The sequence below is a fragment of the Marmota marmota genome, unplaced genomic scaffold, assembly GCF_001458135.2.
Source record: "Marmota marmota marmota unplaced genomic scaffold, marMar, whole genome shotgun sequence".
Lineage (NCBI taxonomy): Eukaryota > Metazoa > Chordata > Mammalia > Rodentia > Sciuridae > Marmota > Marmota marmota.
The window spans coordinates 1,000,573-1,023,396 of NW_025999898.1; the positions used below are offsets into that span (position 1 = coordinate 1,000,573).

At 46.6% G+C, this 22,824-nt stretch overlaps 1 protein-coding gene and 1 non-coding gene across 3 annotated transcripts; both read left to right on the forward strand.

Moving 5' to 3' along the window:
* Positions 1-1,145: 1,145 nt before the first annotated feature.
* Tcn2 (transcobalamin 2) lies at positions 1,146-17,948 on the forward strand. Of its 2 annotated transcripts, none has more exons than XM_015504924.2 (10): positions 1,146-1,267; positions 1,602-1,820; positions 5,217-5,409; positions 6,208-6,377; positions 7,110-7,271; positions 8,767-8,939; positions 9,067-9,253; positions 10,528-10,699; positions 13,578-13,693; positions 17,374-17,948. In XM_015504924.2, exons 2-10 carry the CDS (start codon positions 1,757-1,759, stop codon positions 17,433-17,435), a joined length of 1,299 nt encoding a protein of 432 aa, XP_015360410.1. In that variant the 5' UTR covers positions 1,146-1,267; positions 1,602-1,756; the 3' UTR covers positions 17,436-17,948. The 2 variants fall into 2 exon arrangements, with proteins under 2 accessions (XP_015360410.1, XP_015360409.1); XM_015504923.2 differs by having other exon boundaries at positions 1,160-1,306.
* On the forward strand, positions 11,917-11,989 carry Trnas-gga. The gene has a single exon. It is a non-coding gene; the product is annotated as a tRNA-Ser (tRNA).
* Positions 17,949-22,824: the final 4,876 nt, after the last annotated feature.

The following is a 22,824-nucleotide window of genomic DNA, read 5'->3' on the forward strand; positions in this document are numbered from 1 at the left end:
TGTTTGTTTGTTTGTTTGAAGGTACTGGGGATTGAACCCAGGGCCTTGCACATGCTAGGCAAGCACTCTGTAGGTTCTCACTAAGTTGCCCATGCTGGCCTTAAACTTGTTATCCTCCTGCATTAGCCTCCTGAATAGCTGGAATTATAGGTGTGTACCACTGTGCTGGCTGGACAATCCATCTTTAAACTTTTTTTTTTTAGTTGTAGGTGGACACGATACAAAATAAATAAATTTTATCTCTTTTTATGTGGTGCTGAGGATCGAACCCCAGTGCCTCACACATGCTAGGCAAATGCTCTACCACTGAGCTACAATCCAGCCTCTGGTAAATCTATCTTTTTTGAAATTTACAAGGTGAGGTATACTGATAAGTGTCTGTAATTCTACCTAATATGGAGACTGGGGCAGGAGGATATCTTAAGTCAGGGGCTGTAGCGTGCTATTATGACTGGGTGTCTTTACCAAGTATCAGTGGGATTGCACTTATGAATAGCTAAATGCACTCTAGCCTGGGCAACGTAGTGAGACCCTGTCCCATTGTGCATGCATGCACACAAGCATGTGCACGCGCCCCCCCCCCACACACACACACCAATTTACAATACTTTTTAAAATAGATCCACATCTCTATATTTATCAATATTGAAAGTTTGACTTGTGATAAAAAGGCACAAAGTAGATTATCTTGCAAGAACCTTGGCAATTTGCCATTAAATAATTGCAATAAAAATCTCATTTGGAGATGATTAGAGGTGTTTTATGATTATATGATCCTCACATGTTGAGCTAAAAGGGAGCTGTTAGAATGATCTTATCCAACCCTCTCCTCTCATGTATGGGGAATTATTTCAAACTCAGAGAAGTTACATATGCCTGGGTATGTCACACAGCCACTACTAGTTGACTTATATGCATTGAGTCTCCAGTGGGGCTGAGCACATAAGAAATCCTTTGTCCCTTCTCTCTGCAGATTTTTAAAAGTTATTTTCTAGTCCTGGCAGGCAGCCCTGCTTCCCTGGCAAGCAGCCCTGCTTCCCATTTTGTAACTCAAATGATTCCGTTTCATTATTTAACTTGTTTTGTTTTGTCTTCTCCAGGAAACCCCAGGTCTGTTGGGTTAGTTGAAAAAACTGGTCAGTCTGATCTGCTTCCAGGGACTGTGCCCGCCCTTTGGGCAGGCTGGCTGACAGAGAGCAGCTGACTCCGGAGCTCTTGCTCATGTGACCACCACAGCTCCCTGTTGTGTTCCTTGTCCCCAGCCAGGGTGGGTACTCTGAGGGGTTCCTTCTGTGAGGAGCACCAGGTAGGCACCCCAGTCCTGAAAACTCACTGCTGGAACAGCTGGTGGGACAGCAGACAGGCGCAGTAGGATGAACTTGAACGGATTTCAGACACTGTGTTGGTGCCTGGCTCTTTAAGCAGCAGGGATAAAACGTGACTGGCTTCAAGTTTTGTCCCACAGGGTCTCTACTGGGCCCTTCCTTCCTTTTGTCCCCTAATTCTAGGAAAGCTGCTCTGCCCTTCCTTCCTCTGTTCTTTGGCCCTTCCCCCTCCCCTCTCAATAACAGACCTTTTTTTCTTTCTCTCTGCTGATTTAGCAAGCAGCACAGTGGGCGTGGAGAGATTAATCAGTGACAAGAAACTGCCTCTCTCAGAGCAGTGACTGGGCTGTCCTCAGAGAAGCCTCCAAGAGTCAGCCAGCCCCAGGAGTCTGCCCCACTTACCGCCTGCTGCTCACCTACCTGCTCCTGCCATGGGACACCTTGGGGCCTTCTTCATGCTGTTGGGGGCCCTAGGGGCTCTTGCTGAGATCTGTGGTGAGTAGCCAACTTCTATCTTGTGCCTTTTTCCTCTTGGGTCTCAGAGAGGGAGGACTACCTTGCCCATCCTCCTCATATTTTTTGGGGGGGAAACAGATTGAAGTGGGATAGGGGAACTTACCTGTCCCTCTGGATTCCCACAACAGTTTGGGCTTAGCTGGACCTCCACCTTGGCACACTGTGTTGAAATTAATTATATGTCTAACTCCCCACCAGACAAGAGCTCCAATAATTCAAGTATTTATTAATTTATTCATTCTACACTCATTTATTGAGTTTTTTCTGTGCCAGGCCTGCCTGATGTTAGGCTTTGAGGAAAGAACAAAGAGCAGAACAGGTCCAATCCATGCCCTCCTAGAGCTTATGTTCTAGGGAAGGGGATGGATAAAAGCAATCAAATGCCAAACTGGGCTGTGGTGAGTGCCAAAAAAGAAGCCAACCAAGCTGGGTGTGGTGGCGCCTGCCTGTAATCCCAGCAGCTCAGGAGGCTGAGGCAAGAAGATCAAAAATTCAAGGCTAGCCTCAGCAATTTAGCGAGGCCCTAAGCAACTTGGTGACCCTGGCTCAAAATAAAAAATAAAAAGGGCTGGGGATGTAGCTCAGTGGTAAAGTGCTCCTGGGTTCAATCCCCAATATGGCTTCCTACCAAAAAAAGGTGGAGAAGCCAACCAGGGGTGGAGGTAGAGAGCCAGGGGTGGGAGTCTGGGGAAGGATCTCCAAAGACTGGGAGCTGAAACCCAAAGGAGGAAAAGGAGCCCATGAGGAAGGAAGTGGGGACAAACATGCCTGGCAGAGGGAGGTGCACACTCAGAGGCCCTGCCTGCTCTGGCTCTGCTGTATCTTGAAGGACCTTAAGGGACCTCTGAGGACCTTTCAGGACCTGTCTGTGAGTCTCAGTGCATAGACTTAGGGCCACTCATACACTGGAGCCAGGTGGGAAGCAGGAGGAAGATTTCAGAATGCTGGCTATTCACATATTTTTCCTCCTTATAATCTACACACCAGGTCTCTGAGGAAACCATGATAGGCAGGTACAGACATGTCCAGTATCAGGTGAAGAATCCAGAAAGACCAAGTGATCTGCTCAAGGTGCTCCAGTGGAACTTTGCCAGATTAAGATCTTAGAACTTCAGGCCAGGGTCTTTGCTGGGCACTAGAAGCCTCTGACCTGTGTTCCGCAAGGACAATCAGAGCTCTCATCCCTGAGTCCTTGGTTCCTGTCCAGGCAGACCCCAGGGAGACCTGGGTTGGGCTAGCCAGAACTTTCCCTCCTGCCCATCTGGCCAGCCTTGTACTTAGCCACACAAATAGCCCATGAGCCTGACTCTACAAGAGCTCCCTTCTCTTGGAGTCTAGAGAACCTTGAACTGGGATTTGGGATACAGCCTGTTGCTGCCAAGTAAGTCATTCCCAACCTCATTCCTGCACCCAGAAAATGCTCTCCTGCCTTCCTCCTTGAAGTGGTATGAGAATCCCACAGCACCTGCTTTATTAGCTTAAAGCTCTATATGCTTTTGAAATTGACAGGTTTGCTGTACTAATGCCAAAGCAAAGTGAGCTCCTGTGTTTCTAAGTGCCAGTCCCAATCAGTGCTTAGCTACCAGAATAGTATGTGCCGGGTGCCCCTGTGAGCAAAAGTCCTGGAGGGTAGAGTGCTTGCCCAAGCCCACTTTTATTAGCCTGGATGAATCTGCCCAGTTCCTTCCTTCTAAGGAAGTTAAACTGGTTGTCAGCCTCTCTTTACAACCTGCTCCTCATCTTATCATTTCTATCCTCCGATGACTCATCATGCTGGAGGTCAAATACCAGGATGGAGCCAGAGGGCTCCCTCACCTGTTTTAGGAAATAGGAGAAGAAAAGTGTGGAGAAATAGATTATCAGAGAGATTGAGACAGACAGAATTAGAGAGCCTCAGAAAGAGACAGAGACAGAGATAGAAGGCTACAGAAGTAGAGACAAGCACCCAGACAGAAAACTTCCCCCCACCCGCTGTGTGTGTGTGTGTGTGTGTGTGTGTGTCTGTGTGTGTATATCAGGGGTTTAACCCAGGGGTACTTAACCACATCCCCAGACCTTTTTATTTATTTTTATTTTGAGACAGAGTCTTGCTAAGTTGCTTAGGGCTTCACTAAGTTGCTGAGGCCTGCTTTGAATTTGAGATCCTCCTGCCTCAGCCTCCTGAGCCACTGGGATTACAGATGTGCCCCCCTTGCTGGCTGAGAACCCTCTCTCTTACTGAACATTTTGGTGAGAAACCAGCTGTGTGCTCTGGCCTGGCTCCACACAGCAATGAATTACTCAAGTTTCAAGCTAGTGAATGGTCATTTTATGGCAGCAGGAATCTGTGACTTTTGGAAAACCAGGCATAAATTCATGGGACCTGAACTCAGAGAGAGAGCTGTGTTGAAGGCCAGGAGGCAGGTAGAGCACTCTGTGGCCGTTCTTTTCCTTAGTTCCCTAGGAGAAGTGGCCTGCCCATCATCCTAGGATGTGGCACACTGGAGGCCACTATTGGGCAGCTGGAACCAGCAGCATCTGGGAGGCATAAATGGAAAGGAAAGTCCAAAAAGCCTCTAAGGCAAGCTACTCTGTTCTGAGCTTGGGTCCCTTCCCTAAGGGAGGAAGGCAGCCATCAACTAGAGCTGGAAAATTTCCCTGAGGCTTTAGCTTCCAGGGTATTTTTGTATCTTAGTTATGTAGCTTCAAATAAATTCTCTGGCTCTCAGATAAATAGCTACAAAATATGACAGTTTGCTAGTCACTTGCCTCAAACTCTCAGGCCATTTTCACTCAAACACAGGTGGCAAGAAAAGACTTACTTTTGAGATGTGCAGGGAAGAAGTTCATCAGGCAGCCCCAGTGAACCAGCTGGCAGTTCACGGCATTTGAAAATTGGATGCGTAACACATGCTGCATGAGGTTGACATTTTTGTCAATCTGGGTAGAACATGTATTTAGTGGGGTACCAAAGAGAAGGGGTTTTATAGTCACACCCATCCTTGGTTCTGCAACCTCATATAAGATACATGATTTTGAACTTCTGTTTCTTCTCTTGTACAAAGCAGATCTGGTGTGAGAGCCAAGCAAGATAGGGTATGATGCCTAGGAACACCCCAAAAGCTTGATATCTAGTCTTGCTGTTGCTCCTGATGGGCAGGTGGTTGCCTGGTAATAGCATTCTTTGCCCTCAGCCTACCGCCTCTCCCTCACCCACTCCAATTGCTCTCTGGGAACATCTGCTTTCCCTCTTGCCTCCGTTTGGTAATATTTCCCCATTCAAGTTGGATGTGTATTTGGTGAAGATGGAAGTGAGGATATTTATTCCCTGGGGATGGCAGTTGCTTGCTAGTGGTATGGCTCTGTGACCTCACTTATACCATTTTCTTTCCTAAGTAATACCAGAGATGGACAACCAGCTGGTAGAGAAGCTGGGCCAACACCTCTTGCCTTGGATGGACCAGCTCTCCTTGGAACACCTGAACCCCAGCCTCTATGTGGGCCTGCGCCTTTCCAGCATGCAGGCTGGGACCAAGGAGGACCTCTACCTTCACAGCCTCAAGCTTGATTATCAGCAGTGCCTCCTGGGGTACTGCTGCACTCTCTCTTCTTTCTCTGTGTCTTGCTTCACATCCCAAAAGTCAGGAGACCTGGGTTCTAGTTTGGGCCTTTTACTGCATTGTTGGCAGACTTTAGGCAAGTTTTGTTTTTTCTAGGTCTTTCTCCTTCTGTATAATGGTTGGACTAGATCAGAGATGCTAACATGAGCCCCTTGTGCTGCTACTGCACCCTCTTTTACCTGAGGCAGATCTCACTAATCCATGACCATGCTGCCATAGGGAGCCCAGAAGCAACATCTGAATCTGTGCTCGTCTTCTGTGCATGAAGCAGACATCACTAATCCATGGCTTTGTTCTGAGCCATGAAGCAGCATCTTTCTGTTCTTCCTTTCCAAGGAGCATTAAGGAAAGGCCTGTTCTGGGGTTTGAATAACAGTGAAGAATCAGGAGCATTCATTAAACACCTTCCCACTTGGGATCCTGGAGAAATGGATACAGGGTGGGGAGAGGAAAGGGAGAACATATGGGTGAAACATGGCCAAAGTGTGGGGCAAGCACAGGTGATTTGGATGCAGGAGCCCTCAGAATTTATTCTTGTAGTTAACTAAAGATATTTTAAAAGGTGAATGATTAATTTAATCATTCACCCAATCATTCACCTTTTAAAATATCTTTAGTTAACTATACCAATTTTTGGCACTTCTAGCGATGTTTCCAACTGTTAGGATTTTTCTACTTTGTGATGTTGGTGAGTGGTGGGGGTTCCCCCAAAGGCTTAGCAAGGTGGCACTTTCTCACAACCATGTTATTAACTGGCTTTGTCCTAGGTCTACCTCCAGAAATTACAACAATGGTTGCCAAACCAAGCCTTCCATGGGCCAGCTGGCCCTCTACCTGCTCGCTCTCAGAGCTAACTGCGAATTTGTCGGGAGCCGCAAAGGAGATAGACTGGTCTCCCAGCTCAAGTGGTTCCTGGAAGATGAGAAGAGAGCCATTGGTGAGAGGACACCATCTTCTGTGGGTGGGAAACAGTTGGGAGAGCTCATGATATTTTTGGTGAGAATCAGAATTTGGGGTTTTCTACACAGCCTATTTCCCACTCTGCCTCTCTTATTGTTCACCTGGAGACTTGAGCCTTTCCCAGTAGCTAGGCTTTATCCAGCCTTTCCTGAATTCCAACATGCACGTTATTGGCAAGTCATGATGCTCAGCCATAAAGACTGACTGACTGCCCACCTTCTTTCAACTCACAGGCCAAAGTCTGCATACATATGCCCTCCCTCCCTTTCTAGATCATTCCATCTCTACCTTTAACCCCACCTCCACCCCCCTACCTTTGGCATTACTTCCTTGAGGAATTCTGTCTCAACTTCCCAGCTATTGAAAGACTTCTGTTATAAGGCTCCATAGACCTCAGGCCTATAGTTTCAGTTATAATCAGGCTCTCATGAGTACAAGTTGTGCTATGATCAGAGACCCCTCTGCACAGTGCCAGGCTGTTGTCTCTTTACTCCTACCTTCAAGCACAATGCTTAACACATAGTAGGACCTCATGAAGTAGGGATTGAGGCAATAAAGGAATGAAGGATCCCATGAATTCAAAGGAGTATGTTGGAAAGTACAGGCAATGGTGCCCCATGTGCTGATGGGCTGCTTGTTGGGAGAGGGTAGAGAGGCAAGCCCTCAGGCCTGGTATGACTCCCTAACCCCTTGTTTTTCTCCCTCCCAGGGCAAAATCACAAGGGCCACCCCCACACCAGCTACTACCAGTATGGCCTCAGCATCCTGGCTCTGTGTGTCCACCAGAAGCGAGTCCATGACAGTGTGGTGGGCAAGCTCCTGTACGCTGTGGAACACGACCACCACCTCCACCAGGGTCACTTGTCTGTGGGTGAGTGGGCCAAACCCTGTTGACCCTAGGCTCTCCCTGGCCCCCATCCCCAGCTGAAGACCACCATGTCCTGGCCCCACATTTACCTGTGAGAGCCCTCCTTATCACATCCCTTAGGAGTGAGATGGAGGGAGACTTGTGTGTGGGGCAGTGGCTTTACCTTGAAGCTAGACTGGGATCCAAACCCCAGCTTCATGGCACACTCACTGTAGGACCTTCTAGGGAAGGCAGGTGGCCTTTCCTATAAAATAACCCTCCAGGAGCTTGGGGTATAGCTTAGTAGAAAAGAGTATGCTTAGCATTCACAAGTATCACGAGTTTTGATCCCCAGTACCATATTAAAAACAAAGTAAAATGACCTCCTAGGAATATAGGATTCCTTACAAGCAAAGATTTAGCATATGTCTGGCATAGAGAAAAATCTGGGTGCATAGCTATCATCTCGGTATCAGAGGACCTGTGAAGCTTGAGCCCTAGGTTCCAGAACGGCTTCCTCACTATGTGAACTTGGGCTTTCATTTCTATTTCTTATTGTGAATCAAGGTCTCTTTCTAGGCCTGGCATTCCATGAGTGAATATGTGTCTCACACAGAGTTGGGGTTGGATGGTGAAGGTCTGTGTGTATTGGGGGGCGGGTAAATACCTAGAGACAAGAAGTAGGGAGCTTGTTCTGCCCTAGAGACTTACAGAAAATCAGAGGGCACATTAAAATCAGCTGCAGCAGGTATACAGGCTTAAAAAAAACCTCAGGACCTATGCAACTCTTCATATCAATTAAATTTAATTACCTGGGTATGGACCTAAGGCAGCAGTTGGCTTAAAACTCCCCAGAGGTGGGGGTTGTGACTCAGTGGTAGAGCACTTGCTTTGCACATGAGAGACACTGGTGTTTGATCCTCAGCACCACATGAAAATAAATAAATAAAACAAAGGTATTGTGTCCATCTACAAAAAAAAAAAAGATTAAAAATAAAAAAAAAAAATAGCTCCCCAGAGGATTCCAAAATGCAGCCAAGTTTGGGAGTGAGTAGTATAGGATCCAGTCTTTCTTTTTCTTTTCTTTTTTAAAATATGTTTTAGTTGGATCTTTTATTTTACTTATTTACTTATATGTGGTGCTGAGGATCGAACCCAGGGCCTCATACATGCCAGGCAAGTGCTCTACCACTGAGCCAGAACTCTAGCCCCTAGGATCCATTCTTTTTGGGCCTGCCTCCTGTGGTCTCTTCCCTTGACCTTTAGCCCTGAAAGAGTAGAGTGACCATCCAAACCAGTTTTCCCAGGATTGAGAGGTTTCCCGAGACATAAGATATTCAGTGCCCAGATGGGGAGACTCCTGAGCAAATGATCTGGGTTGGTGGCCCTAGCTGCTCTGATCATGTTGTCTGATTACTTCAACTCCTGCTGAGGCTGCCCTCTGCCACAGGGCCTGAACCTCAAGGCACTGCATGGTCCCACATGACTGTCCAGCTCATCATAATTCCTATCTCTTCAGACACAGTGGCCATGGCAGGCTTGGCCCTCACCTGTCTGGAACGCTTCAACTTCAACCCTGATCTGAGACAACGGATCACCTTGGCCATCCAAACATCGAAGGAGAAGATCCTGAAGGCCCAGACCCCTGAGGGCTACTTTGGGAATGTCTACAGCACCCCGCTGGCTCTGCAGGTGGGAAAGAGGCACTGGAGCCATGGCCTGGGGGTCCCTAAAAGGTCAGGCTGGTTGGAGATTGGAAGACCTGGCTAATCACTGCTGGCTGACCCACCCCTTTCCTCTCTTCCCCATCCCATCACAGTTGCTGATGACCTCCCCTATGCCCAGGATGGGGCTGGGCATAGCATGCCTCAAAGCAAGGACAGCCCTGTTGGCCATCCTGAAGGATGGGGCCTTCCAGAATGCTCTCATGATTTCCCAGCTGCTGCCCGTCCTGAACCACAAGACCTATATGGATCTCATTTTCCCAGACTGCCAGGCACCTAGAGGTAGTCAAACCTTTTGTGGAAACACAACTTTTTACAATCTGCTGAGATTATTTACATCTGTGTGTCCCAGTTAAGGGCAGTTTCTTGGTCCCAATTTGCTGAGGCAATACAGGTTTGTTGGTATGCCTGGGACACAGAAGTTAAAATGTGATTACAGTCTCTAGATGCTCACAGTGTGGGGTCAAAGATGCCAAATACTGAGTGGACTCCAGTGCAGAAATGTTTGAATGAATAAATGAGGAGAGGTATATTTCAGATAACTCTGAAACATGATGAGCATTAATTGACAGCATTGAATCAGGGCATCATCTGGGAAAGAGACTTGAAGAAGTGATGAGATTTGTCAGTGGAGAAGGGAGAAAGGAAAAGGGAGGGCAGAACAGAAAGGAGACAGCAAGAATAAAAGCACATAAAAGAAAATAATTTGGGGGAACTTGGGGAAAGGTCTTGTAAAAGAACGGAAATGAGCAAGAGTGGCAGGCAGATTGAATGAAAAGCAGGTTAAGGACTTTGGGTGTAGCTTGGTTGTAGAGGATTTGCCTAGTACACGTGAGTTCAAATTCAATCCCTAGGCATGGAGAGGGAAGGGGGAGGTAGCAGATAACATTTTAAAAATGTATACAAATGTATGTTGTTCTAGAAAGAGTCCTCTGGGAGCCTGGGATGGTGGTGCATGACTCTCATCCCAGCGACTCAGAGGCTGAGGCAGGAGAATTACAAGTTGGAGGCCAGCATTTGTAATTTATCAAGGCCTTAAGCAACTTAGCAAGACCCTGTCTCAAAATAAAAAATAAAAAGAACTGGGGCCAGGTACTGTGGTGCATGCCTGTAATCCTAATAGCTTTCAAGGCTGAGGCAGGAGGATTCCAAGTTCTAAATCAGCCTCAGCAACTTAGCAAGGCTCTAAGCAACTTAAAGACCCTGCCTCTAAATAAAATATAAAAAGGGGGCCGGGGATGTGGCTCTGTGGTTAAACACCCCTGGATTCAACCTTTGCTACCAAAAAGAAAAGAAAGAGCCCTGTGGGGTACAATTCTTGAAGCAGAGAAACTAGTGAGGGGCCTGATCTTGATGGTGCAGGGATGTGGAGGCTGAGGGACAAGGGAGCTGGGATGGCAGACAGGTTTCAGTTTAGCAGATAGTCGTGGCATTAATCTAAGAACATGCAGAAGAATGCAGTCCAGATGGTCCAAAGTGTTCTTGCAGGAAGATAGGACTCATACCCAGGCTCTCTATCCTCACACCAGCTTCCCCTTTTTTCCTTCCTGGCACAGTTATGTTGGCTTCAACTCTTGAGAATCCTTCACCTGCCCATGTCTCAGAGATGATCAGTGTCACACTAAAGGTCTCCAGTGTCTTGCCACCATATCAACAGGCCATCTCTGTTCTTGCTGGGTCTTCCTTGAAAGATGTCCTGGAGAAGGCCCACGAGCTAGGAGGATTCACGTGAGACACCCCCATTTTCTAATTCTCACTCCATTCATCCCCTCTTCCAGGGTCATGGAATGGACAGGGGACAGAGGAAAGGATTCCTTGGGAGTAGTACTGGCCCAACTTCTGCGTCCACCTTCTGCATTCCTTTCTGGCTCATGTTGTCATGGAAACAAGGGGCCATAGGAGAGCATTGTCATTAAGAGAGCAAGTTCTGGAATCAGAGCCCTCAGCACTGGGATCCCAGCTCCCCTTTCTCCAGCTAGGGACCCAAGACAGCTATTGACCATAATTCAGGGAGGATGTCAGATGTTCTCTCCTCACAGGACCATTTTGAGGAGAGCAATGTGAGTGGCTCATAGAGTTTGTGCCACTCAGCTGGGAACAGTGGGATATATTTATAATCCCAACTACTCCAGAGGCTGAGGCTTAAGGATCTCAAGTTCAAGTTGCTAAGCCTGGGCAACTTAGTGAGACCCTGTCTCAAAATAAATAAGAAAAGGGCTGGGGATGTAGCCCCAGGGTAGAGTACCCCTGACTTCAATCCCCAGTAGTGCACACACATAAAGAGATAGTGTCATTTGCTTTTATAGGTGTAGGGTCCAACATGTAGGAAGTGCTTAATACAGGTTAGCTTTCAAGAAATAAGACTTTGTAGTATTAAATAATCTTGGTGCAATCCTGTTATTAATTACCCTGAGGAGGTTGGACAATGCTACCCTGAGGAGATGGGACAGTGTCCTTCAACTTGCTTCTTACCTTGAGATGTGACAAGTCTAAGAATAAGCAGGTTTGGTGATCTACTCCCTGTCAGGCCCTGTCTGGTTCTAAATAAGATAAATGCATTTCATCTTATGAGAATGACTCTCTCTTTTGAGAAGTTAGGGTCCCATCAAGTCAACCCTTCCGCTGAATTCTCCCTTAGAAAAATGTGCCTCTTTGAAGAGGTCCCCAATTCTTGTTTCCAACTGAACTTTCCAGAGAACAACTTTTGAAGCCAGGGAGGACCAAGAGCTGTCACCTTGGGGTCATCTGGGCCAGGGACTCTCAGATCAGAGATATGCAAAGACCCCCTTAAAGGATAAAAATCTCCCACATCCATGGTTGTTACTTCTATAAGAGACTTGGATGTGACTATCAAGTCCTTTCTTTCTTCCTTTAGACAGGTATGAATCCTAAACAACATTGTAAATTAAATAGAAACAAAAGTGTAAAAACCAATATAATGGGGCTGGGGATGTGGCTCAGTGGTAGAGTGCTTGCTTGGAAAGCATGAGGCCCTGGGTTCAATTCCCAACACCACAAAAAATAATAATAACATTCAAATAAGGATTATCTGTGGAAGTACAGGTCTACACTGGCAGGCCCAGTGATCTCAATACTCCCTTATATTTGAGCCACCACTGAAGCTGAGTCTGTATAGGCTGCTGTAGCTTCCTAGGCTTTTTTTTCTAGTCCCAACATTTCCTTCATTATTAAACCCACTTCCTGGTCAATCTCCTGCAGCACACAGAGAAATGCTTCTGGGTACCAACACAGTCACAGGCCACACACATGTTGAGTGACCTTGCCAAGTCTTAATTTAGCAGATGTGGAGATTATTCAGAGCCTGCTGCTTTCGTGTTTGAATATTGTTGAGACAATGAAAAACAAAAAGAATTTCACATTTTTAAAATTCAGAGCTTCGAGGACCTCTGAAAAGCCATCATGAACACAAATCTGAGAAACTATTCTTTTGTTAGTGTGAATGGGCTGAGTTCAGGGGCTAGGCAGAAAGACCATTTTATATAAGGGACTTGAACACTCTTGGATTTTAGTATCTATGGGGGATCCTAGAACCAATCCCTGAAGATATGGAGGGATGGTTGTTTTTCTTTTGCCTCTTACTCTGAGTGAGCTTCTGTTTCTTAAAAATGAAATAATCTGCAGGGTGTGGTGGTACACACATGTAATCTCAGCAACTCAGGAGGCTGAGGCAGGAGAATTGCAAGTTCCAGCAAATTAGAGAGACTCTGTCTCAAAATAAATAAATAAATTTAAAAAGGGACTGGAGATGTAGTTTAGTGTTAGAGTGCTTGCTAGCAAGTGTAAGGTCCTGGGTTTAATACCCAGTACCACCAAAAAAAATTTTTTTAATAATCCTCCCATGTCTAAGATGGAAACCATCCTCACTTTTGGAGTAAAGAAGGATGTGCCCCATGAAATATTAAGAGGAACCTCTGGCGATGGTATCCAGTTAGGTCAGGGAAATGAAAAGTGGAAGGCAAGGAGCTCAAAGAAAGTGGAAAAGATGTGAATAAGGTATTTCTTAGTTTCCAGGGCCTAATTAACTCTAACTACTCCAGCATCCACAAGTGTGGATTATGTGAAACCAGAGAGCAGACTAAGCAACCCAGCTCCAAGAAGAGGGGATTGCTACTGAGCCATGGAAACTTGCAGAACGAGAGACCCAGTGCCACTGACAGTTGTCTCTGCCTCTGCTCCCCCGTGTCCCTCTCCTCGTGTCCCAGTGTCTCTGCACCCTGGCCTCACATTCTCTCATTGCATCTTGGCCTATTCAGTGTGATGCCATCTGCTTCTGCGTCTCCACCTCCCTGGACGCACACAACATCAGCCCCCAGAGCGGGGAATGACAACTGAGTTAATAACTTAATCAGTGTCCCTTCATGGAGGCCTTGGTCTTGGTGAATGCAGAAAGGGTGAAACCTCCAGGCAGTATTATTGGGTCTGGAGAGGAGGGGTTAGAGGTAAGACCTATGGACCGTGGCAAGGTAGTCCAGGAAGGCTTTGGCTAGTGCTGGCCCTAAAGGCAAGGACAAAACTTCTTTGCCAGTGTGGATGAGCTCCACTTTTCCCCTTGAGACAACAAATTCTTCATCTTTCCCTTTTCTAGGTATGGAACACAGGCCTCCTTGTCAGGCCCCTACCTGACAACGGTAATGGGGAAAGCAGTTGGGGACCGAGAGTTTTGGCAGCTCCTCCGAGCCCCTGACACCCCGCTACAGCAAGGTGAGTGTGATTGCCTGTAACCCCTATATGTGTCCCCTACCTCACCCCAACCAGCAATAAGGCTTCATCAACTCATCCCAGCTTTCCCTTGAAACTTCTTGGGCTATACCTTGTAAAATCACCAATGTTCAAGATTGGACCTAATTTGTTTAACTGATTTCTTAGAATTTTTATGCAAGTTATCATAGAAATTCTTGGAGACCAAATAGGTTTTAAAAAAGAAAAAAAAAAGGAAAATTTAAATCACCTGTAATTCACTGTCTAGAAATGCCTCCTTTTAATATTTGGTGTATTTTTTCCTAGATACTTCTAGAAATATGTAAGTTTGTTTAAAAAAAATTGGAGCCACAACCCAGTGTGTCAGCACATGCCTGTAATCCCAGATACTCCAGAGGGTGAGGCAGGTTGGCAATTTAGCCAGACCCTGTCTAAAAATGAAAAAATAAGAAGAACTGGGGATATAGCTCAGCAATAGTGTTTGCCTAGCAAGTATAAGGCCCTGAGCTCAATCCCCAGTACAAGCAAAAACCAGGAGGTGGGCAGGGGAAAGCTATACTTTCTAACAATGGGATCTAATAGAAATAAAACACCAGTTACATGCGTAATTTAAAATTCTCTAGTTGTCCAAACTAATATTAAGGCCAGGTGTGGTGGCACACACCTATAATCCCAGCAGCTCCTAGGAGGCTGAAGCAGGAGGAATGCAAGTTCAAAGCCAGCAATTTAGCAAAGCCCAAACAACTCAGTGAGACCCTGAATAAATAAAATATAAATAAATAAATAAAATATAAAAAATATAAAATAAAATATTAAAAAAAAGGGGCTGGAGATGTGGTTCAGGGGTTAAGCACCCCTGGGTTCATTCCCAAGTACCAAAAAAAACCAAAAAAACCCTAATATTAATAGCATTTCTTATTTAACCCAATATATCAAAAATATCATTCTAAGAGGTAATCAATGTAAAATTAGTTTGGTACCAGTTGAAAGGACACTCACAGAGGGCTGGGGATGTGGCTCAAGCGGTAGCGCGCTCGCCTGGCATGCGTGCGGCCCGGGTTCGATCCTCAGCACCACATACAAACAAAGATGTTGTGTCCACTGAAAACTAAAAAAATAAAATAAATATTAAAAAAAAAAAAAAAAAAGAAAGGACACTCACAGAGTCCACGCAAAGTCCAAAGACCACACCACACACCAAAATCCCGCGCAAGAGATTTATTGTTAGTAACATGGCTGTCCTCTGAGGAGAGCAGCAGCCTGTCGGCACTCACAGAGCATTTTTATGGCCCACAAGAGGAATCTCATAAGCTGCTTAGGAGTTTAAGCTGGGGTGGGGTTGATCCTTTTAGCAGGCACATGTTCTTATGGGAGAAATCTCATTAGCTGCTTAGGAGTTTAAACTGTGGTGGGATTGATTATAAGCTGTTTAGAAGTTTAAGCTGTGGTGGGGTTGATATTTTTTTTAGTAGGCACATGTTCTTATGGGAAGTTAAGCAGCATCACCTCAGAATCCAAACTTTGGAACTTTTAGATAAAATGGCTCCTGACCTAAAATGTCGAATTTGGTGCCAATAACAGTGATTTAACCCAGGGGTGCTTAACCACTGAACCATATCCCCAACCCTTTTTATTTTTTATTTTGAAACATGGTCTTACTAAGTTGCTTAGTGCCTTCACTAGTTACTGAGGCTGACTTTGAACTTGGGATCCTCCTACCTCAGCCTCCCAAGCCACTGGAATGACAGGCATGTGCCACCACACCTGGCTTCAATGTAAAATTACTAATGACATATTTTACATGCTTTTCTTTTTTTCTCGTACGAAGATTTAAAGTGCTTGTTGCCACATTTGCCTAATGGCTACCATAATGACAAGTGCAACTCTGTACTGTTTTGCAACCATTATTTTGTTGTTGTTGTTTATTGGTTATGTTGTGTTTTGTTGGTGCTGGAGATTGAACTCAGGGGCACTTGACCGCCGAGCCACATCCCCAGCCCTATTTTGTATTTTATTTAGAGATAGGGTCTCACTGAGTTGGTTAGCGACTCACTGTTGCTGAAGCTGGCTTTGAACCTGCAATCCTCCTATCTCAGCCTCCAGAGCTGCTGGGATTACAGGCGTGCACCACCACACCCAGCTGGCTGCAACCTTTTTTTTTAACTTTTTTTTTATACCAGGGATTGAATCCAGGGTGCTAAATACTGAGCAACACCCATTATCCCCCACTTTTTAAATTATTTTTTTTTTATCTTATTTTAAGGCAGGGTCTTGCTAAGTTGCTTAGGGCGTAGGTAAATTGCTGAGGCTGGCTTTGAACTCATGATCCTCCTCTCAAGCCATTGGGATTACAGGCATGCACCATAACACCCAACACAACCTTTTTTTTTTTTTTAAATTCTTAATATACTATGGACATCTTTCTATGTTGGTATATATAAATTTTACTCTTTATTTATAACAGCCACACAGACTATGTTATCCATTATAGTACTTTGGGCTGCAAGTAACAGGAAATGCAATGCAAACAACTTTCCTCTATGATATCCATTGGCCTGTGTGATCAGAAATACAGAGGTAGCAAGGATTTCAGGAATGTTGTAACCAGGGCTTCAGCCCTGTTTCCCTATGACTTCTTTGGCTCTGTTCTCTTTGTGGCTTCCTCCTCCAGAAAGACCCTTGTAGGGCTGAGGATATAGCTCAATGGCAGAGTGCTTGTATAGCAATCCTGAGGCTCTGGGTTTGATCCCTGGCACTGCTAAAAGAAAAACAAAACAAAGTAGAAAGACCCTTCTATTTCTTTTTGAGGCCACTCCCTTTTTATGAGTGAGAGAATTATCTTTGAATCCCTCAGCAAACTTCTCCTTACATGTCAAAGGCTGAATTGGGACCTGTTTTCATTCCTGGACCCACCTCCTAATGCATCACCTTGGGGGTTAAGTTTCAACATATGAATTATGGGGCCAAACAAACATTCAGATCATAGCATCTCCATTGAAAGGAAATGTCCTAAGCCCAGTGTAGTGGCACCTCCCTGACACCTGGGTTCTCTGAGGACCCATTCAACTCCCCCATGGGTTATTGACATCATTTCTGATTTTTTTTTCCCCCTGGTGCTGGGTATGAACCCAGAGCCTAACGCATGCTGGCAAGTGCTCTACCACTGAGCTTCACCCTCAACCTGATTGTTATTATTCACCCCATTTCTCTAATGAGAACACAATTGTTAACAGAGGTTAAATAAGTTGCCCAAGGTCACGATGTTAATGAGTGACAGAGCTGGGTTTTGAACCCATGTATCCTACTAGAGCTTGGATTATCTGGAGAGCAAAGGCAGACCCTGGAGATTTCATTGCTATTCCTGTTTCTCCCTCCAGACCACACTGAGCAAGTCCTTCTTCCTGGCAACCCCTGGGGTATTATGAAGATAGTGTTGTCAGGGTCTCTGATTCTTCTCACCTTGTGTCTGTTATCCAGCATGCAGTCCTGTACCCATGCCCTTTGGAGGTGCCCCTAATGCAAAAATGCCTCATTTAACAGGTTCAGACTCGCTATTGGCTCTGAAAGGCTTTCAACTTCCCACCAGCAAACTATGAGTGGATCTTCAAAGTGGAGCAGGAGGGGGATCCAGGTCAGAGGATACCTTGTCTTGTTAACCTTCCTGGCTTCATCTCTTTCTGCAGGCATTGCTGACTACAGACCCCAGGATGGAGAAACCATTGAGCTGAGGCTGGTTAGCTGGTAGTCCCTGGGCTCCCTCAACCCGGCAGCTTCACACACTCCCTGGGCTTCTGTCTTCCTTCCTGATATCCCTGGAATAGCCATTTGCCTGACCCTACTGCTACCTCTTGAACACTTGGAGGGATGTCCTCCAGATCACCACAGCCACCACCCCTATAAGGATCCTAAGCCATGATTCAACCCTGAAGTAGGGAGCCAAGTACCTCCCTTGGGAAGTTGAGTAGTCCAAATCTGGTCCTGCCTGGCCCACAGGCCTTCCATAAAGGTGGGCCCATGTTCTGAAGGACATACTGCACTCAGACTCCTTGGCAGAAGGAGAAGAAATCTGCAGGACGTGGGCATTGTGAGTACTACTGCTCTGGGATTGGAGGCCCACAAGGAGGCCTCCAGGGCCCAGGGGCTGTAGCCCTGATGCTGACTCTCCACTCTGCTGTCAGGGTGGTGGTCCCAGAGCTGACAAGGCCTTAGCAGGGCTGTTTAATGCCCACCTTGAAATGATTAAAGTTTTGATTGAGTATGTGTTGCAGCATCTTGATGCCTTGTATTCCACAAACACAGGGGCAAGGACAGAGAAGGGGAGGTACCCTGGGGTAGGGGGGGGAGTTGGGCACATGGACATTTACATGGATATTGGGTAGTAAGGTTGGCAGAGAGGCTGTTTACTAAGCAACTCTTTGGGGCTGTAAATATTTTAATTTCATCTTTGCTTTACAGATAAGGAAACTAGTAGTTGAAAAGGGAAAGTGATTCACCCAAGGTCACAGACAAGGCAGAAATGCTGTGGCCTCCCACAGTGTCAGGCAGGGGATGTGGCTTAGAAGACAGACAGACATGACCTAAGCAGAGTACAGTGGTGCAGGCTTGTGGTCCCAGCTACTCAAGAGACTGACGTAGAAGGATTGCTTGAGACCAAGAGTTTGAGACCAGCCTGGGCCACATAGTGAGATCCCATTTCAAATAACATGCCCTGGAATTAAATTAAAAAAAAAAAAAAAAACCCTGATCAGCCTCCTGGCTCCTCCACTCGTACATTAAAAATTAGAGATTTTGGGGGTGGGAGGTGGGCAGAGGGAGAAGAGGAAGTTCACCAGATTGAACAGGGCACAGTTGGAGGAAGAGAGGGGGAATGAAAATGGGAAAGACAGTAGAACAAATCAGCCATAACTTCCTATGCTCGTATATGAATATTCGACTAGTGTAACTCCACATTATTTTTTTTTTTAAAGAGGGAGAGAGAGAGAGGGAGAGAGAGAGAGAATTTTAATATTTATTTTTTAGTTTTCAGCGGACACAGCATCTTTGTATGTGGTGCTGAGGATCGAACCCGGGCCGCACGCATGCCAGGCGAGCGCGCTACCGCTTGAGCCACATCCCCAGCCCCAACTCCACATTATGACACCACAAAAATGAGATTATATATGTCAAAATACATTCTACTGTCTGTATAACTAAAAAGAACAAATTTTTAAATATTAGGGACTTCAATGATTATTCTAATTACATGGCAGAGCCTCAATTCAACTGAAGGCTAAAGTTAGAGTCTCATTGTCTCACTCCCAGCTTTTAGCCACCGCACACTCAGGACACCACTCAGACCATGGCAGTCAAGATATGGGGACCCTGTCTCAGTAAAGTGAAGTGTTGGGACTGAGGTTCAGGACTGAGGTTCTGGATCACCCTCTTATGATGCAGAGTTCATGGAGGGGCACCCCATATCTCCACCAAGGTTTAGAGGAGAACCTGTCCTTCAAGGGGTGATGAACAGCACACAAGTTTCAAGCTGACGAACTTGAAGTCCCAGAAGCCACAGATTAAACATGTGCCTCTTCCTAGAGGACTGGCTTCCAATATTAAGGATCTGGGCAGGCAAGGGAAGAAAGTGATTTAAAACATTCTTCTATATTGAAACAAACATTAAAATAGCAGGAAGCCAGTGAAAACCAGCCCTGTTTCTCTAAGGTGAAATGTCTTCACTGAAAACACAGAAGTGTTTATTCACTTGCCATTCCTTAATTGTGGTAGGGAGAGGACTCTGGACCTTCTCTGTGACTTTCCCCTTACAACTCTTTCCCAGAGGAGTGGTGACTAAAAGAGGTTGGTGCTTGCCTCAGGTCACACAATCTGTAAGTGGAAGAGTTGAGATCCTCATCCAATGATCCTAGTGAATGACACCTGACAGGGCACTTTTCAGCTGCCTCTTACCCCCTGTGACATGACCTGAGAAAGCCACAAGCCCCTCCATATGGGAAAGACTGGCTGTGGCAGGTCTCAGGGTCTATGAGCTGGGTTTGCTCTTTCCTCCAGGAGGGATTGTCTTCCTGGCTCTGGGGAGCAGGAAGATTCTGAACCCTGTTCACTGGTGCAGGGCCTAACCTTGGACCACATGGAGGAATGCTTACCTTGCTCATTGTGCAGCAGGGAAGTCCTAACATAGAACGCTATTTTTTTGGGACAAGGTGCTGTAGAACACTGGCAAGCACAATTTATTTATTCCTTTGACAAAAAGTTATTCCCTTGTTGGTGCAGGGTCAGGCTATGTGGCAGTTTCTGCACTCTTGGTGTCTTGACTTCTATAAGATGATATGTATGTATCACCCCTGGCCTATCATGACTGTTATATGTAGATTGGCACACAACTGCTATAAAAGCAAAAAGCAGATGCTGTTCTCTGAAACCGTCTCCGGAGGGGTTTCTCTGTACCCTCAACTCCCCACAATCAATGTTGGAGGGTCAAGCCCCCCAGCAGTTCACCAAAAGGATATTTGCTAAGCAGACCCAGCCCACTGATTCGGGAGTTGCCAAGAACAGTAATGAACTTGAATATGAGGCTCAGTGCTCTCTTACCTATATTTTCCCAGCCCTTCTCTTCTTCTTCAGCTTTCTCTGAGTAGAGCTCTAGCCAGAACTCTGCCACCTTTCCAATTCAAGCCCTAAGTTCCTTCTTACTTTCTGATCATGTGTCCCACAGCCACTGGCCAGGTGTAGTTTTGCACAATCAGCAGGGACCTAGAGAAGCCAGGGTCTGAGAAGCTCTCCTCCAGGACTTGGCTTGGTCTAGCCTGCATTTAAAACACCAAGCCTGTTTCCCATTTCCCAGCTGTGGGATAATGCCTGGGTTTACACAGAATGTTCATGCTTATGATCACATCATAGATCATATGTGAGAAAACTGAGGCCTCAGTGGAGAGGTGATCTGTCCAGGGTCATGATCAATAAAGAGAAAAGAGAGAAGACTGTCCCACAGCCTCTGAGGCCCAGTGGCTAGAAATGGATTCTTCTTCACTTCTAGTTATCCCAGTGTCCCACTTTGCACTGCTTACTTCCCATAGCACTGCTTGGCCCCCTAACATGCAAGTCTCAGATTTGAGGGACTTGGGGAGATGTAGGCAACTTTAGGCTACTCTGGGTTTTCTGGTAGGCCCCAAGGAATGTGAATGAGTCCCTTGCTGCTTCCATGAAGCTGGGCACCCTGATCCCTCCTTCTCCCACATGAAAATAACTTATTGAGGGCCCTGCACCTGCTTCCTTCCCTTCACCAAAACTTCTGTGAGAGTAATCCCCTGCCTCCAGGGGTAACCAAAGAACAGATGGGATAAAGTGCTCTATTCCCTGGCAGCTGGTTGTTTTGTCTTCCTGCAATTTGCCCCTTCTGGGTTCCCAACTGGGATGGTCACTGCTGGATCATATTCACTGAGCTCTGCCCTCAGCCTCCCCTACCCCTGAGGTATACACCTTCTCCACCACCAACGTCTGCCCAGATCTCAATTAATCCACTTTCCTCAGAGCCACCTCTCACGAGGCAGGGCAAGAGAGAGCTACTTTGTATGGTCTTTAGAGGCAGTGTAGACAGATTTTCACCACCTAGCATTTCCTACCAGCTCATCTCTGAAAAGATCAGGGTGTTTTTGTTGCTTTTAAAAATTATTCTTAACATTGTTTTTTTTTTATCGAAGGGAACTTACTTAAAAATTGACAAAATCCGCAAAAGAATAAAGCCCATAGGGGGCCCAGATTCCTCCTCCTCAATAAGTAGGGTGGGGTTGTCCCCTTGTCTGGTTCAGTTTCCCTCCCACAACTTCTCCTGCAGAAACCCTAAAATGGCCCCATCTTTTGTCCTCAGCCTGGAATCCTCTTACCTGTGCCCCTTGCCCTGAAATTTGGGCTATTCAGCAGTGATTTGTAGGCTCCAGCAGGCATCAGAATCACCAGAAGCTAACGTGACTACGTAGATTCCTGGAACCCCTGACAGAGAGGTCTGACAATACCCGTCTCCTGTGAGGCTGAGGTTTTTCCACGGTGTCCAATGACTGAAGGGCTTTAGAGGCACTTGCAGTCATTGGGAATTCTGACCACCAGAGGGCGGAGCGGGCCAAGTTAAGCCGTCCCCCTTTGCTGTCTTTGTTCCTCTGGTCAGGTAGCTGTCAAGGACTCGCTGGTCAGAGCAGACAGGGGTGAACCCTGTTCAGGTGGGCAGGAGCTTCCACAAAGGAAGGAAGCCTGAGAACAAGAAAGAGGCTCATAGATGGTACTGGGCCCCTGGCTGGGCCTTGGTCCTTGTTCACCTGGACTCCAGAGCTCAGAGAGGCCAGGTCCAGGCCTGGAATCTGGGTCGACCTGTCCTGTTCTGGTGCGCTCTATTTACACAACCCTAAGCTACATAAACATCTGTCGTTCGGATGGGAAAACAGAAATCCAGACAGAGGCAGACTTAGTGGTAGCTGCTCTGCCTTACAGCCCAGGGCTGTCTTGCTAGGGCTGGGGGTAGGAGGTGGACCCCAGGAAGTTCACCTACAAGTCAGCTCTGAGTGACCAGGGGACAGAACAGATGCTGCTGGCCAGGAATGGATACCGGCTGGCGGTACCTTGCTTCCGCAGCTGTGGGTAGCGGTGGTGATTCAGCTTTCCTCTGTGGCCGGAGGGGGCACCGCCCTGGGCTGGGAGAAGGGGGAGTATATTGAAAATAGGAGGGGAGAGGGAGTGGACTTAGGGGACCTTGTGACTTAGCCCTGTTGGATACCAAGGCCCCACAAGATAATTATGGGCAGGGATGATGTATGTCTGAGAATGGTCCTGGAATAGGGCCTGTGTGTCCCTCTTCAATATCCCACTCCTTTACGACAGCTTGGGAAGCTCTGGGGAATACCAGTTATATCCAGCACTACGTGTTGTTCTTTATGGGGGACTCGCCTTGGAGCTAGATGGAGAGGGTCCTGATCCCCACTGGTGGCGCAGAAGATAAGACTCCAACTAGAGGGACTCTAACCCACAGATGAGCAGACAGAGGTGGGAGGAGGAGGAGGAGCTGAAGCGGGCCTGCCAAGCCGATCACCGGTGGATAGAGAGCCTAGGCGTGAGGGCGGGGCAAGACACACACACCCGAGCTCCAGAGGCGG